Source organism: Apteryx rowi, unplaced genomic scaffold, assembly GCF_003343035.1.
Source record: "Apteryx rowi isolate R43461 unplaced genomic scaffold, aptRow1 scaffold_595, whole genome shotgun sequence".
NCBI lineage: Eukaryota > Metazoa > Chordata > Aves > Apterygiformes > Apterygidae > Apteryx > Apteryx rowi.
Genome location: NW_020450866.1, coordinates 335,054 through 351,550, shown reverse-complemented (window position 1 = coordinate 351,550; position 16,497 = coordinate 335,054). Strand labels below are relative to the sequence as shown.

General features: G+C 39.9%; 1 protein-coding gene across 1 annotated transcript in view; it reads left to right on the top strand.

The window, feature by feature from the left end:
* Positions 1-777: 777 nt before the first annotated feature.
* The window catches only part of IGF2BP3 (insulin like growth factor 2 mRNA binding protein 3), a gene marked incomplete at its 5' end in the record, with an annotated part of 122,565 nt that continues 106,845 nt past the window's right edge, over positions 778-16,497 (top strand). The window contains one exon of the mRNA XM_026082820.1: positions 778-848. Coding sequence (XP_025938605.1) covers positions 778-848 — 71 coding nt within the window. The remainder of the gene's footprint in view (positions 849-16,497) is intronic.

Sequence of the window (16,497 nt, the reverse complement as noted above, 5' to 3'; positions counted from 1 at the left end):
CGGGGGCAGCGGGGCGGGCGGCGCGGCGCTGCGCGGGGCAGCGGCCACACGCGCGCACACACACGCACGCACCCCGCAGCCCCTTGCAGCGGTCGCCCCCGGAGCGGGCTGGGGCGCTCCGCGGGTGTGCGCAGGCCGCGGATTTTTTTTGTTTTGTTTTCCCGCCCCCGCAGGGGTAGGGGCGAGCCGCGCAATTGCCCCAAACTTGGGCGAGGGGGGGGAATAGCCCTGCCTGCCCCCCCGCCCTACCCTGCTATTTATTTCGGTTTCTCTTTGCTGCTCTCACGCACCCATCACCGCCTCCAGCAGCGCGCCGGCTCCTGGCCCCGACATCCTGTTTTTGTGTGCTTAAAAAAAAAAAAAAGGCAGGTTTTGCGCGTGAAGCGGGCTTTGCGGCGGTCTCCCGGGAGCGGCCCCTTGGAAAAGATAGCTTTTGCCTTATTTTCATTTTTTTATTTCGCATTTTGCTTTCGCCGTCCTCCCACCTCCTTGCGGAGCACCGCCCGAAGTTGGAGGCCCGGCGGCCGGGGCCGGCTGCGCGGCGCGGCGCGGAGGGCCCCGCTGCCCGCCGGGCCGGGCTCGCCCGGGGCGCCTCGCAGGTGGCCGCGGAGGCCGGGGCAGGGAGGCAGCCGGGGCCCCGCCGGGCGCAGCCGCCGCGGGCGAGCGCGGCCCGGCTTTGTTGCCTCCGCGGGGCCGCTGCGCCGCCCGCGCCGCCGATGAATGGGCCGTAACGTGTTGCGCGCTCGGCCGCGGCGCTGAGATATCCCCCCTCTGCTTGTCTCGGCAGGTAAAGTGGAACTGCACGGGAAACTCATAGAAGTTGAACATTCAGTCCCTAAAAGACAAAGGTAATTTTTTTTTTTCCCCTTGCCCTCAGTTAGTTACCCAGGCAGAAGCAGTTTGAAAAACGCCTAGGTTTGTTGTTTCTCTTCCTTGTGGATAGATCGGACTGCTTTCTCAAACCTACAGCCGTGCCCTCTGCGCTATCCTAGAGCTTTTCCACAATCACTGTGTATTTCTAATGCACTGTATTGGCCAGGCTGCAGGAGAAGTGTATCTGTATAGGAAAAAAAACCTTTTTGTGGGAGAAGAGGGTTATAGCGAGATGGCAAGTGATTGTTMAGATTTTAAAATTTAAAGTTCCTGAGAAGAGTTAAAATCTGGGCGTTAGCAGGAAATGAAATGTGGTGTTTTGAACTGTATAACGGGCAAGCACATGAGCTTCGCTCCGGCAACAAAAAGCATCTTGTAAATACACTGGTATACATATTTTTGATCCTGCCATGTTGGAGTCTGCAGCATTTTATAGGCATATAGTAATAAGTCTCATCTGTATTTGAGAGGGTTTTTCATCATTATTTTGAGCTGGAATATAGAAGCAGAAGAATGACTCCTTCCCAATAAGGACAGGATTTTTGTATCCTTAATTTCTAAACGTATGTTTAATTTTTGCGAGATAGTAGTTTTGTGGGCCTCATTTAAAGAAGCAATACTTGCAATAGAGCAGGGTATTTTTATACTGCCTACGGCCATTCAGTCTGCCTTTTTCACAAATATTTAGATTATAAAAAAGCTGGAGTGCGCTAGAGTAATAGCAAAATAGATCAAACTTTCCACGTGCTTGTTCCTGCCCTCTATTATTCAGTCTGGGAAGTATGTCCGTCTCTACAACTTTATTAGAAGGGGCTCCTACGATTTCCTAGTTGTTTTTAAAAGTGCAGTCTATCTAAAATAATTGATTCGAAAAGGTGAATTGGCTGTCTTGTTGGGAATTAGATCTTGGTATTTTGAGAACTAGAAGTTTAATCTTTATTTAGTGTTGGAGGAAGGCTTCATTTGAGGAAAGCATGGAGGATTTTTGATGGTCTAGAATTAGCAAGGGGTAAAAAAAAAAAAAAACTCTCTGGACCAATTCATAGCATGTTAATCTTCATGGTTATATTTATTTGATRCTTTTAATGAGAAATTAATACATTATATGCCCTGTTCTTTATTATGCATGATATACAGGTTTGTAATTTACAGTAGTGTATATTTCAGCTTTTGTATATATAAAAATATTCTTGTAGACTTAAAATACTATTAGAGTTAAATAAAAAATTCAATGGGACATGTAAGAATTGATCATTCCCTAGAAGTTTCTGTAATAAATGAATTTACAAACCTGTTTATTAATCTTAAGCATGTGCAAACCGTGATCTATTTATGCTATTGGAAACAAATTCATTTTATTCATATAAATGTAAATTAAAAATCGCTGTTTAAAAAAACCCACCACCTTTTGTATCACTATTTAGTATATTTAAATGCATTTTCCTGTCTTTCAGTTGTCAGTTCAGTCACAATTGTAAAAGTACATTCTTCCTGTGGGGTAGCATGTCTTCGTGTTTGCTAGTGAAGTAGGAAATATTAGAAACATTCATCTGTCTGTAACTTTTGATGAAAAGAATTCTACGTTGAACTTGAGCACTTCTCTAGGTATGCATTGCCAAGATATAGGCATGAGATTCCAAAAATTGCAAATATGATAGTATCAGTATGCCTGTATTGTTTCTCCTGAAGCCCTTATTTGTTAAAACATTGTTCCATCATGCAGTATCATGTTGGAATGTATCAGATGTAGGTTGGATTTATACTGCTGTTTAACAGAAAATTAAACTGCATTTCTCATAACTGCACTTCCTTCCCCTTTGTTTCCACTCCCCCCTCCCAAAATCAAATGTAGAAACCCACTTAAAATTCATTCAGTGGCCTCCATATGTAAAAGTGACTTTCTGATTCCTTTTATAGATGTGCAATACTTTTGTGGGGTCAACAAGTTAGAGATTTTTTTTTTCTCATGTCTCTAAACATTGCTTACTGGGTGTATATTTAGAGTGGCTAGATATCTGAAAGGGCAGCCTTCAAATGTTGAGTATTTTGGTAAAATTGGTTATTAGCATGTTTTCAGAGTAACTTATTTGAAGCCTTTGTATATTTTTACAAAAGGGGAAGATGTCAGATAGAGTTGGTACTGAGGTGGGGGTGTGTGTGTTGCTCAGCAGGCCCACCCAGCATGTTTGCACGTTGCAGGCCTGGGGTAAGTTTTCCAGAGAGCCCTGCACAGTCCAGTGCTTGATGTAGTTAGAAAAGTGATACCATTAGAGGGGGAGTAAAAAAAGTGGAGATGTGAATTAATAGTTTGGTTGAATGATTATTTCATAAGAGCCAAAGTTGTTCTGTAGCACACTGAAATTATTCAATACATTGTATTGACCTCTGTTGGTGTGTGGCTGCTTCATGGAGAGTTCCTGCTCAATTCATTACAATTTCTTTAAATATGATTTTTTTTTTTTTAAAAAACAGAATATGCGTATTATCACTGATAAAACTATTCTGAGGGTATCTTTTTCCAGAGGGTGCTAAGGTGCCCAGGAGGAAAGGGTAAGAGTTTGGTAATCCATGTCCTCGTGGCAGAAAGGAAGGTCAAGGGGTGGTGTTGGGTAGGGTTGCCGCAAGGTTGAGGTGAGTCCCCAGGACGTGCTGGGCTCATTACTCAGAGGGAAATTCTTGGGCCCGCTAGTCACTGCCTTCCAGCCTGTGCTGGATCTCCGCATATGAAGTGGGCACACCCAGATCTGCAAAATTACCTTCCTACCTGCTGGGGAGGGGAGGCTGGTGGCCTGCTTGTAGGGAGCCTGTGTGTGGCTCTCCCTCCCCTCCCCCTTGGAAGTATTTAAAAACAGACAACTGGATACTCTGCAGTTGAAAGGAAGAGGCCTGGTCAAGGTTTGCTTGATAGAAGGGTGGAGAATTATTTTGGGGGAGGTGCAAAGTTTTTAATAAGCTCAGAGTAGATTCCTGCCTTACTACTGAAATCTCGAGGGAATGTAGAAGGAATGCAGAATTTCTGCATTCAGACCCCTCCAAATCAGGGAGGGCTATTGCAATACTTCAAGGTTTAGGTCACTTGATTCAAAACCTGGAGAAGGCATTGTAATGGTTTTGACTGCTAGTCATGCTCCGCAACAAGGCGCAGGACACTATTAGTCACGATGGCTCCTCGCGCCGGTCATCGTCTTGCAAAAACGCAGATGCAGTGGGACGGTCATGGCCCCAGCAGACAGGCGCCCGTCAGAGGGGTGACGCGCTCCTTGGGGTGCTCTCTCCCTGCGCTCCCCGAGCAGCTGCTGTCTCGCGAGGCGCCGGCCGCTGCAGTCCGATGATCCAGGTGGGCCTGAAGCCCCCTGTGCGTGGCGAGGGGAGGGCAGGCGCGAAGCCCGGGCACCTGGGGCTGCCCCACGGGGCCCAGGTGGGTCTCCCCCGGGGACGAGCTGCTCCCCAGCAGCCGCAAAGGCTTGTCGGAGCCGAGCTGTGGCACCGCAAGGCGGTTTTCCGACTGGGGGGGGGAGAGTATTTTTTCCACCTCTGGGCGTCTTTGTTTCTACTGAGAAAACAAATTTGCAGCATCTATCCTGGAGCTTTTTATTTGGGAGGGGAAGGGGGGAAGAGAGCAACAGCGGTGCGCGGGTAGGTAGTGTTGCCTTTTAGCAAGCTATTTTGGTTCTCAGCAAGTCTGTTGCAGGCAACGCAATGAATTTCCCGTTATCCTTCACCTAGAACATTACAGGATGTGAAGACGGAGGGAAAACTGGCCTAAAAATCCTCACAAAAACTGTCTGTGCTCAGTGAATGGGTTTTATGCTGTTGGACAGGCACTGAATTGGGCTTGCTAATTTTTAGTATAATTAGGATTTGTATCTTGTGTGTGCAGGGTGGTGGGAAATGGCTTCACAAGGCAGAACTGCGTATTGTAGCTCTGACAGTCAAAATTACTTTAAAAATAGCTTAATTGCATTAATTTTTTTAGTTTTGATTCCATAAATATAAAGTAGGGAGAAACATGCTAAATGTAAGTAGATATGGTCAAACAAAACCCCCCCATGTCATTTATTAGCCATATTCATGCTTTGCTCAGTGGAGGGAGGCTGAGGACCACGCATGGGTCCAAGTTAAAATGTTTTCAGGAGTGAAAGGCCAAAATTTTGCCAGGTGACGTTGGGTTTTTATGCTCTGTTTCTACATATATTTTTGCAGATGTGAACAATTTTTTTTTTTTTTAAATTCGGAAAGCTTACAATTATAGTGGAAAATACGAATCTGGATAGCTGTGGTGATTCCAATGTAGGCAACAGGTTGTTATGGCAAGGACAGATAATTCTTCACTGACTATGCTAACTTATGTTGTTGAAAGTTTAGTTTGTATAGTTCCTCATACTGTCTGATCATCAAAAGTATCCTTTTTGTTGCAATTAAAAAAAAAAAAAAAAGCTAAAGTAAGTGAAACACGTGTCTCTAAACTTGCATCCTGAAGGGTTGCTACTTGCTCGCTCTCTCTCTCTCTCTCTCTGCCACATCCCCTTATGGAAGGTACCCTAGATGCATCCTTGTATGGACCTTAAATTGTGGGTAGATATGTAAATTTTAAAGAGGGGGAAATAAAGTAACATATCCTGGAAGTGTAACTCATGGATAATAAAACCAGGAAGGGTTTAAAAATACTTTATTTCTCCTCATCCTTTTTTCTTAATCATGGGGTAGTAAAAACTCTTCTACATGTTTTTGAGACCTTGCAGGTGGTATTTTTGTAAAATGGGGTTTTATTCACTTCAGTTGCTCTTTTAAGTACAGCACATAGGACTATGTGGTGTTGGAGTTCTTATGGCTTCAGGCTAGCTATTGGGTGGAGTTTAAGTGCTTGATTTTAACCTGAAAAATTCTTAAATGGCTTGGGATTCACCTGTCTAACAGAAAATGTGATGCTTCCTATAACTTCCATGTGAGGGGTTGAGGTAGAATTAAAATACACCCATTTAAAAATGGACAGGGTGAGCCTTCAAGAGATCCTGTATAAAGGGTTTTCGCTCCCTTGACCTGCTCCCCTCCTTGAAGTCATCTTAACTTTTAGGATTTTATCATCTTGGGCTGTTGATGACCTGTACCTCAAGGCATAGAGCATAATTAAAGATGGTTCAGATGGCTTCCTCCTTACACTAGTACAGTGCAGTACTGATGTGGGATTTTTGTAAATTTGACTTTTTTTTTTAATTATAAGAACAATTAGAATTTGATTATTCAAAATCAGAAAATAGATGGAGAATGGGTGCAAATATTAAATGTCATACAATGTAAGTAAGGAGAATAGCTTTTTATGTTTTACAGAGGGAGAAGGATAAGTGGAAAAGTTGTAATAGGATCGATGCGCTTACTAATACTGAAATGCATTATGTAGCTTGAGAGGACTTCAGTATATTTCTCTTTATTGTGTCTTCTCTCAATTTATTTTCATATGCAAAATGTTTATCCATAGGTCAGTCCATTCTTTTTCTCAAATGATGCAGAGTATAGAATGATCTGTTAATTACTGTTGAAAGCAAAGCTAAAAACAGAGCTTTCATTTCCTTATTTCTTCTGGAAATGTGACATTGTTACCAGAAGTATTTGTGTGTTATTTTCAAGCCCTAGTCTGAAGTTTCCATCCAAATTTTYCCCCCCCCCCCCTCTCCTGGACATGTCAAGTGTGTGCACGTATATGGCTTTCCAGCCTGCATCTTTGCTCTGCGAGTCTTCGTGTGCTGCCCAAATAAAGATGATACTGTCGAAAGTGCTGTGAGAACTTCCGAAATCTCCCTGGGCCCCTGGGTTTGGGGTGCTGGGAAGGTCGGAAAGCCACTGGGGGCTCCTCGGCCTCTCTGGGGACAGTGGTCCACGTGGATACTTCAGTTATTCCCTCTCATCACCAGAAATAACCAAACTAGCTATGAAAAGTTCCTGTGTAGGAGCAAAAGCTCTTTTATGTTTGGACATGCTTAAGTTAGAGGATATATGATTGTATTCTCTCCTGGTTTTGCTTCTTTCTAAGTTCGCAATATCTCCATGTGCGTGTGGGCATGTGAAAGATGAATGCATTTAACCAACAAGAAAATCTTAATGCTTGTGGCTGGATCTTTTTGTTTTTAGTAAATAAACTGTGTGTCATTAGGGTCAACTCTAGGGTTCAACATTAAAATACTGTACATGTGGCAGTTAATGGCAGTTAAAAAAGTAGGGAGGATTTTTTTTTTTTTCCCCCCTGCAGGAGTGTTAAAGTTTGAAATGTAAAATTGAGTTAAATTATGCTATTTGTTTTGCTCAAGTGTATTCTCATAGTGGTTGCCACGAGAGAAACCTATAGCATAAGGACTGTCTCCCATACAACGTAACGGAAGCGATGAGGGAGGCACATTGCTGCTCTGTGCTGCCTTTTTATGGTGTAGTGGGATCAGCATCGACTAAATTGTCCTTTTAAAAATCTGAAAGGGAAACTGCCTCTAACATGTAAAATGAGACAATCTGTGCTTTTAATTAAGTTAAAATTTGGATAAGAGCACAAATAACAAGATGAGATGAAGAGGGATCTGACTTTTTTGGGTATAGGACTGACTATTAGAATGAAACTGTCTTGAAATGAAAGGTCTCCCGGTAGAAAGACCTTCTTCAATTTTAGTTTTTTGGTATCATGATGACCTTGTGACTGTAGTCTGTTGAGAAATAATGCAGATAAATTTTTCAAAGAAAAAATATATTTTTTAATATATAAAAAATATAATATGTATATATTTAATTGAAAGGATATTACCATAAAACCACTTGCAGTTTAGGAAGAGACTACCTAAAAATATCTGGAAAATTTATAAAAATAGTCAAGTTTCTTTTTGCTAGTATTAATACCCTTGAACAGAATTGGAGCTGAATGTTCACTTTTGAAAGATTAACTTTCATGCTCAGCTGAACTTTAGGAACACTATTTTAAAATATGTAGTGTACACTTCATGTCTAATGTTTTTCTCCTCTGTGAAGATAGCAGAGTTTTATTGTTTTGGTAGATTGATTTTACTTTTAGATTTTTTTAAATGTACAGATTCTTTATGTTTTCACTCAAAAAATGGAGCTTGCTTTATCTTAATGGATTCTTAAATATTCTAGTGTAGAAATTAAAATTCCAGTTAGAGAGAGCTCTAGTTTGTGTGAGCAAAAAATATTTCTGTTGATAAAAACGCTTCTCCAGTTGTTAGTTGTATTCACAATTATTTATTTTGCTGAAACTTCATGTTACATAGTGGTTAGTTATGAAGGGAAAAGCTTGCTGTGTCTGTGTTTAGAATTATCTGTTAAATATCTAGCATTTATATATCAATTAAGAATTCTAATTTTCTAGGAATAAGCAGGGCAAGAGAGCTAGTTGAGAGAAGGAAAAAGCTCCCTTGAGGGAGTTATCCTCTGCAGTTTCTCCATAGAGCTCTACTCTGGGGGCCTGATCCTGCAGGCTGTCCCCCCCCCCCCCCAGCTGCTGAGGAAGTCCTCGGTGTGCTACAGAAGGGCGCTCGGGGGATGGAGTTTGCAAAACTTGCCTAGCATTTTGCAGGGAAAACACACATACCACCTAGCAAGGGCAAAAGATGCAAACCTTTTAAAAAAAAAAAAAAAGTAATTTTAAAACAATTTCAGAACAAATCATCCAGAAATTTATTTTCAGCGACGGAGCAGGTGATTTGGTCCGTGTACTTAAGGAAGAGTCTGTGTGTGATGGCAACTTTCTAATTATCAGAGAAGACCAGTTCATGTTTTTCCTACTACTTCTAGAGCAAGAAATTCAAAACAATGCATCTTTGGAACAGTACTTGAAAAGCACAATCTGCAGGATGTTTGATGAATTTAGGCAGTAATTTAATCTGAGATAATAGACTACCCTTAGAATGTAAACCACTTCTCTTTTTCCTCAGGTGAGTTAAAATTATGATGAAAACACTTTAAAGTTTTGTGGCAACCAGAATCTGATTCTGGTAGAAAAAGGTTAAAATATATTTGTCTGTCTTGTGGAATATTATTGCTAATTAGCAAACTACTCATGAAAAATTATTTCATAATTCTATAATATTGTATACAGGTGCCTCCCCACCCTGTGTTGGTCTGTTACTGATGTGTACGACTGCAGTGTAAAAAAAACACAGATCTTTCCTGCTGAGGCAACTGGATACCTGAATCATGTTTTTCTTTTTCATAAAACTAGTATTCTAGCATGCAAACAGAGCTGTTCACTAGGGTCGAGTGAGAATGATTCAATACTAAGTGTCTTTTAATGGTATTGATCACGGAGAGTTTTGGTGCTGACCAACAATAAGAGTTCTTATATGGCAAGCTTTGCATTTATAGAAGTTCAATTATTTAAGCAAATTCTAGGTGGTTATGGGGTATAGCATAACTCAATGACCAAGAGCTAGAACCTACCATTGCTACTCAGGAGATGGTCTTATTCCTATTGACCACAACAGGAGTGTTGTAATAACTTATTATATGTTTGTTACATGATTATATGAACTTTGAATCTGCACAGAAGTGTTTAATATAGGAATTTATAAGGAATTTGTAAGAAATGCATATCTATTAGGGATGCTAGGTATTTAAATCTGCATAAAAATTCAGATTTTTTTTCATTTCAAGTACACATGAAGAGATGGTAAGCATGTAGTTTAATATGTGATCTATAGATTTACTAACAGTAGATCTGTAAAAGAATTGGAGGATCCTATAATACAGCACAAATGGTTAATTCTAACCTGTGCAAAATAAATGAGAAATGGACAGCTCTTAATGTCTAAGCACAGATTTTTATTATTATTATTAAAGTACTGTATACTCCTTTTTGCTGAATTTCTTCTCTGAATTTAATGCTGGCACTCAGTAGCAGTGATGTAAAATTGTTCTCATACTGCTAATACTGTTTCATCCAAAGATTCACCAGAATGCTTATTGGTATGCTGTTGTTTTTTTTTTTAAAGTAACCTTAAGTTATAGTCAAATAAAGTGGCTGTCCTTTCCTTATGGTTCATTGGTTCATTATTCACCAAACAAATACTAAATTTGGTACTCGATGGTCTGAGTGCTAATACCGAATGGTGAAGTCCTGTTCTAGTTTGGTAGTTTGTTTTTAATAACTGCTTATTATGTTTGCATTAACAATGTATTTACTTAAACTGAGTTGTATGCCTATTTTCATAAGCTTTCATTTTTTTTTTCCTGTTGATATGCAATTGAGAGGGAATTTTCATGAATAATGTGATAGTCTACTCCCGACCTCCCTCTTTCCTTCTTCCACCCTGGCCTCTCTCTTAAACAAGAAATGGCTGTTGAAATGGCCACGTAAATATCCCTCAACTTCTGTCTTTAACGCAGAAGCGTAAACTTTTACCCCAAGTTGTGGTGTGCCACACAACTTGTACAACTTGACCACAGTTGTTCAGTTAAACTCAAGCCACGAGCAGAATCATCCTTTCGGGTATGTAGCAGATGCTTAATCCGTGCAACACTGAAGTTGCGCATCACTCCTTGAAAGCAACCTTGGAAAAAGACTCAGAGACTTCTTACAACTTGTAGAACACTTCAAGCTTTTAGACTGACTGAGGTAAAAACTGCTTTACCTCTGTCCTGGGCTTCAGTAACAGCACAGAACGGCAGGCATTGCTGGGGGTTGCTTTGGTCTTCCTCCGTGCCAAATATTCAGGTGATGTATGTTGCTTTTCTTTCTGGCCCTTATTCTCATGTCGCCTGGTCCACGCGCTTCATTGCTACCCCTGTTACTGTTTTTGCATAGGTTGGATGAAGTTCAGCATCTCAGCGTTGAAAGCGCGATGTCGGCGTGTGCAAGTGGCAGGGAAGGTCGGCGCTGCGTGCGTGGCTGTGTCGGTTTCTGCTGGGTAGCAGGGCTGGGTGTTGTAGAGCAGCTCTTCAAAATGGCCTTTCGAACGAAAGCCAAAGCTGTTTGAACTTCCTTTAGCCAAGAAGCGTTGATGGAAATCACGCTTGGTTCGGGATCCCGGAAAGCTTCTGTTTGACGTAGCTCTGATTCGTGTTGCTGGTTGTTTTGTTTTGGCTGGTACCCTAAAAAAAAAAACTCAGAAAATCAAAAAACCACCAGCCCCCCCCCCCCCCCAAAAAAAAAAAAAGGGCAGAGCATGGAGAGCATGCCCAAGGTTTAATAATGCTTCATCACGGGGAAATCCATGAGGAAGAAATGGCTTTTGGCCAGTGATAGTTTCCGAAGGCCGCGGTGGCGAGTGCCCAGTACCCCCGCTGGCGGCTTCGTCCCAGCGCACGCGGGGTATAAACTACATCAGCCGCTTTGGGGTTTGGGGGGGGAGAGGCAGGGAGCAATCGCTCTGCTTTGCGCCTTGCGATAGCTTCAGCTGTGGCTGTGCTGGTAGTTGGCTGCTCTTGTTTAGTCCAGCGCCAGGCATTAAATGGTGTCAAAAAGATTTGGAAGAAGCTGAATTTTTGGGGTGGGGGGAGATGAATAAAGGAGGCATGCGAATGGTGAAGCATGCAGGAAATGAGCAGTGACTCCAAGTGAAGTGGGATTTTTTTATTTTTTTATTTTTTTTAATTTCTGGAGTTGAATCTTGTAACATCACAGTCTTCCTTATGCTGTTTTTTTTTTTTTTTTTTTGTAATTGGGTATTTTTAGCTTTCTCCTGCTCTTTATTTCTTTTTTTAAATGTTCTTCTTAAATCCCCAATTGCTGGGCAGATCTATATGCAGATGGAGCAGTTGAATTTCAAAGCTTTGAAAGGCATATTAAACCTATTAAACCAGGCTCTGAGGTAAAAGCAACTTGATCTAGTAGTGGGGGCAGATACCACCTGATAATTTAGGTATCTTTGTTAACAAATCTGTACTTTATGATGGTAAAAAGAAGATGGTAATTATTGCCTTGGTGTGAGTAAGTTGGCAAATCTCTGTACAAACTAACTTTGAAACAATTAACTGCTACATGATTTATTAAACTTGGTCAAAATTATCATCATCATTCACATGAATTTTGTTCCTATTCTTGACTTAAGTATCTAGCAAAATGCTGCGCACTTGAACACCATAAGCTGCTAAATGCAAATGAGCTTGAAATTAATGATAATTGATAATTATATTTATGAATCTATTAGTTAGCTGTAGCATGGTATAGGCCTTTTCTTTGCCTTGAAACTAACTGATCCAGATTTACAATGCTCAGTTTAATACAAAATGAACTCAAATAGTTTAAATGTTTATCTGCTGCACTATGTAAAGGCATAAGAGAGCAGTTTTCAGGACTGCAGAAACGTGAACTCTTTTTGTTCTCCGATCATAACAGTAGTATATTTTAGATCTACGGCAACAATGAAAAAGCGAATGCTGTGGTATTCATCCTCAAAACGGACACGATATTCTATGTTTTCTGTAAGACAGGAAATGAAAAATAATGGGGTTATTTAAAAGGTAATAGTTGCTATCCTATGATCACTTTTTATGCCGCTTCTTAAAGCCATGGCAAATTTTTATCGTGTTATAAAAATAGAGGAAAATTATTATGTAGTAACTGTAAAGGTTAACAAAGAAACTACGCTTATGCCTCTTGTACAGAAGTGTTCTGGAACATAAGTTGCTTTTGAAAGTAATTATCAAATCTCAGAATAATTGTGGACTGTTGTAAACTTTGAAATTTGTACACAGTTTTAGTTGTTGGTTTTTTAATTTTATTTATTTATTTTTTCCAGTTGAGCAGAATAAAATGATACTGTGAGGCTTTCAGCAAGGCCTGGTATGAAAGTTCAGGGATTGCTTTCATATATTATTGTATGTAAGCCTGTGTGTGCTCAACAAAGCTACTTTGATGAAAGCGTACAAGTGTTTTGGAAGTTCTTAAAAATGGAGTTTAATGAAAGATGTAATTGCAACTTATAATATCTCTTTGTGAAGGAAATATAAGAAATTGCAAGAGACTGTTTACACACAGGCTGCATTGCTTTAACTGTAGCAGTACATGATATTTAGTGTGAATGCAGATTTATTAATGTAGATGTATTTATCCTGACCAAACTTATCGCCACGTAAAAAGGGAGAGAATAACATATGCAGGCCTGTGTTCACAGAAGACATTGCATGGATGTAACTATATTACAGAATTTAACTTTTAAAAACAGGTTAATCAAAAAGTTACATTTTCAGTATTCTGTCTTTAGACCAAAACTTAATGTATAAAAATCTATGTATGCATGCAAAATGTGTACATCATTTAGTTCTACATCTCAATTGAAAGAGAGTATATTTATCCTTTGAAAGTATAGAACCTTTTTGGCAGGGAGAAATGGGCAATTGTTTTAAATAATGTAATTCTTTTCTATAAGTGCAAGTAGTAAATAATTTTATTTGGTGCTATTCTGTCCCCGCAATTTTTGTGCAATTGAATGGGATGTTATCTTTTGGGGAGAACTCTTTAGAGAATATTACTTAAACAAACCCCCCCACTCAAGTAATTTAACTCTAGAGAAAGCAATGACTTTTTTTTATTCTGCATCTGATTACGTTCAGGATAAAAATGACAAAGCCGAATTGCCGAGTAGTCCGTTTCTACCGCTTTTGAGTTTTCTACAGGGCAGCAGAAAGGAAGGAAAAACATTTGGTGGTGATAACAGCAAAAAACACATATTTTATCACGCCAGTAGAAGTGTTGTATCTCATGTGCGTTAGGTCATGATAGGTTTGAGGCTATGTGGAATTGCCATTAGTGAGGGTCACTACTCGAGTGCTGTTTCTTCTTGTTGGTATCCAGTTAGTTCAGCTAAGTGTGCTAGTAGAGCAATTACTAGAGCATGAAAATGAGTTGATGTCTTTGTGATATGTCTTAGTTATAGTGTGTGTTAATTAAAAAAAAAAACAACAAAAATTTAAAGTATAAACTTCTCACTAGTGTGAAGGTTTACTGGGCTGAATTCTTGAGAAGGAACATCTTATTTATTTTCAAGCAATATTAATAGGAAATATCTGGTAAAATTGGGATTTCTGCTGTTGTAAGACTGGTCAAGTATAAATTCTATTAAATCTAATCCTTTAGGATGGTCTGGAGGGTCTAAAACAAGCTCCTGCCATTGCTTTTTAATCTCTTCTTGATTTGTCTTGAGATTGAAGGGTGGAAAGTAGTAAGGAAGAAATAGATTTAAAAAATTTATTTTATTTTATTTATTAAAAAAAAAAAAAAAACTTAGCGTATAACCAGGCTCACTTCAGGTCTTTGTTAGGCTTAACTTGAACATCAGATGATGAGCATAGTATCTTTTAAGTGCTGAATTATCACACATCTGTAAAAAGCTGGCCTCTTGCTAAATTAAGTAAAATACATATTAATGAGAAAAGTAATAAAAAATGCAGGTTTTGATCAGAATGGATGCACATCAAAGCCCTGCACACATGCACGTGCATGTTCTTTAAGGGTGGCTTTATACACTGGAAAGAGCCTGAAACATGGTCATGTGACAGTACCTTCAACAGTGTTGAACTGCTCTTTGCTCTTGTTAAATTTGTTTTTAAGTTTCTTTTGTCTTTTAAGCACCAGGACTTTAATAATATCTAAAAACATGAACAGACTCCTAAATGAAGTAGTTTTTTTTTTTTTTTTCCTTGTTAATATGCTTCTATACTGTGGAAGACGTCTAAAAATGCCAGGGAGCCTGTGTGTTAGCTGAAGCTTACAGATGCACTTAAACACTTGCTTAACTCTGAATTTTCACTTAATCTAGTTATAGCATGCAAGTTGGGTAAAGGTAGGTGGTGCTTTCAGCAGCAGGTGTCTGTGTGTGTCTGTGTGTGTGTTTTCCCCCCCTCCATTTCTCAGACCCCACAGGAACTTTGCCCTGCTGAGATAATTTTAAGAATTGGACATTGATTTATTCCAGTTTTCATGCAATAGCCTGAGAGACACCACACAGGCTTTTCTTTACCCAGCATGTGCGTGGGGGGGTGAAGCAAGGAAGTGTGCGGAGACGTGTCCCTATTCAGCTCCCGTAGCACCTAAACCTTTCTCAGGTTAAGCTCTGTAAGTAAGTAGCTTGCTCTCGACTTGAAGGGTTTATATCAGATATATTACAGCGAAGAGTTAGCAACCAGAGTTGCCTGCTCTGCTAAGTCTATGTAACAAAGTCTTTCAACTGCATGTTATAGTCTGGGTGTAGTTGGGGCAACTCTTGCTAATTTATTTCAAGCCTTATATTACTTTTACCTTCCCCCCTCCAAACCAGAACTGGACCTGAGTRATTAATCTGAAGTATACAGTGAACTCAAACTGAACAGGAACAACCTTAGTTTCACTTGAACCTGGCCTGAAAAAGACCAAAATAGGTTAGATTCCCTGCTTATAATTGTGACGTAAAGGATCCAGAAAGCATTTTCAATATTTTCTGCAAATACAGCTTTTTAAAAGCAAGTCTCATGGTTGAACAAGTTGGTGTTGGCAGTATGGTGACTAGTGAGTTTATCTGTGAACATTGCTGATTTTATTTAAATATTTTAATCTAGGAAGAATGAATCACTGAGCTATTGTTAAAGACGAGATGTAATGTGGTGCCATACCTCCTCAGCCAAAAATATTGCCAACACTTTTACATCATTCACGATAGCTGTGTCACATATTTCCATCAAGCTTCTAACTGAGGTACAAACTTTCATAGAGTAAGTGACGGTAGTGGGGGAAGGCAAGCAAAATGGAAACATTGCGATGGTATGTCCAGCAGCTGCTTTGTGAGATGAAGCATCTCACTGGCTTTTTTTTGATTACCTCAGTTCATTGCAAATTCAAAATTCTGTCTTTTTCTTTCCTTATTTTGAGCTCTCCAGCCTCTGACTTGGCCGTATGTTGCAGGGGTGTCCTGGGCAAGTCCCAGTCCAGAGCTGCTGCTTACAGTGGGTGTAAAAGTCTGCAGCTGTTCTGTAATGGCAATATTGACCGCTTCAACTCATGATGCCTGTGGGCATCATGAGTAGAGAAGGGGACAGAAGAAACCTTTAACTATCTTGGTGGCTGGCAGAGGGTAGTGGGGAGAGTAGCATTGTGTCTCATCATTAAGGGATTACTAGTTCAGTTGGTTAGGATAGTTCATAAGCAATTTTTTCACATGGTTAGAAACCCTTTTACTTTTTAAAGGCGTTATTTTTGGTCCTTCATATGCCTCCTGAGTGTTTTCGCTCTTATCTAAGTCTCAATTAGTTGCCAGTTAGTGATGGGTTGGGAGAATAAATGACAAGTGACCATAGCTCTAAAATGTTCAGTCAACAAAATCATCTCAGTAGTACAACTGTGGGAGGAACAGAGCACCCAGCTCTGGAGGGGAGGAGGGAAAGAGAAACTGCAGCTTTGGAAAACCAAACCAAACCAAAACACAGTTTCTCTAAAGGATTCTGAGAGAGGAAAGAGAAGGGCTGAAATGAGACCACAAAATTAAGGGTGGAAAAAAAGGCCATTTTTCTACTGAAAGATGTTGGAACATCTCATAAAATTCAAAGCAGTATTTAATTCTTTAATTAAAAAAAAAATTTTTAACAGCCTTCAGTCATTAACAACACCTGAAAAATGAAAGATTATTATTTTTTTTTTTTAAATGAGAAATTCGGCATTAA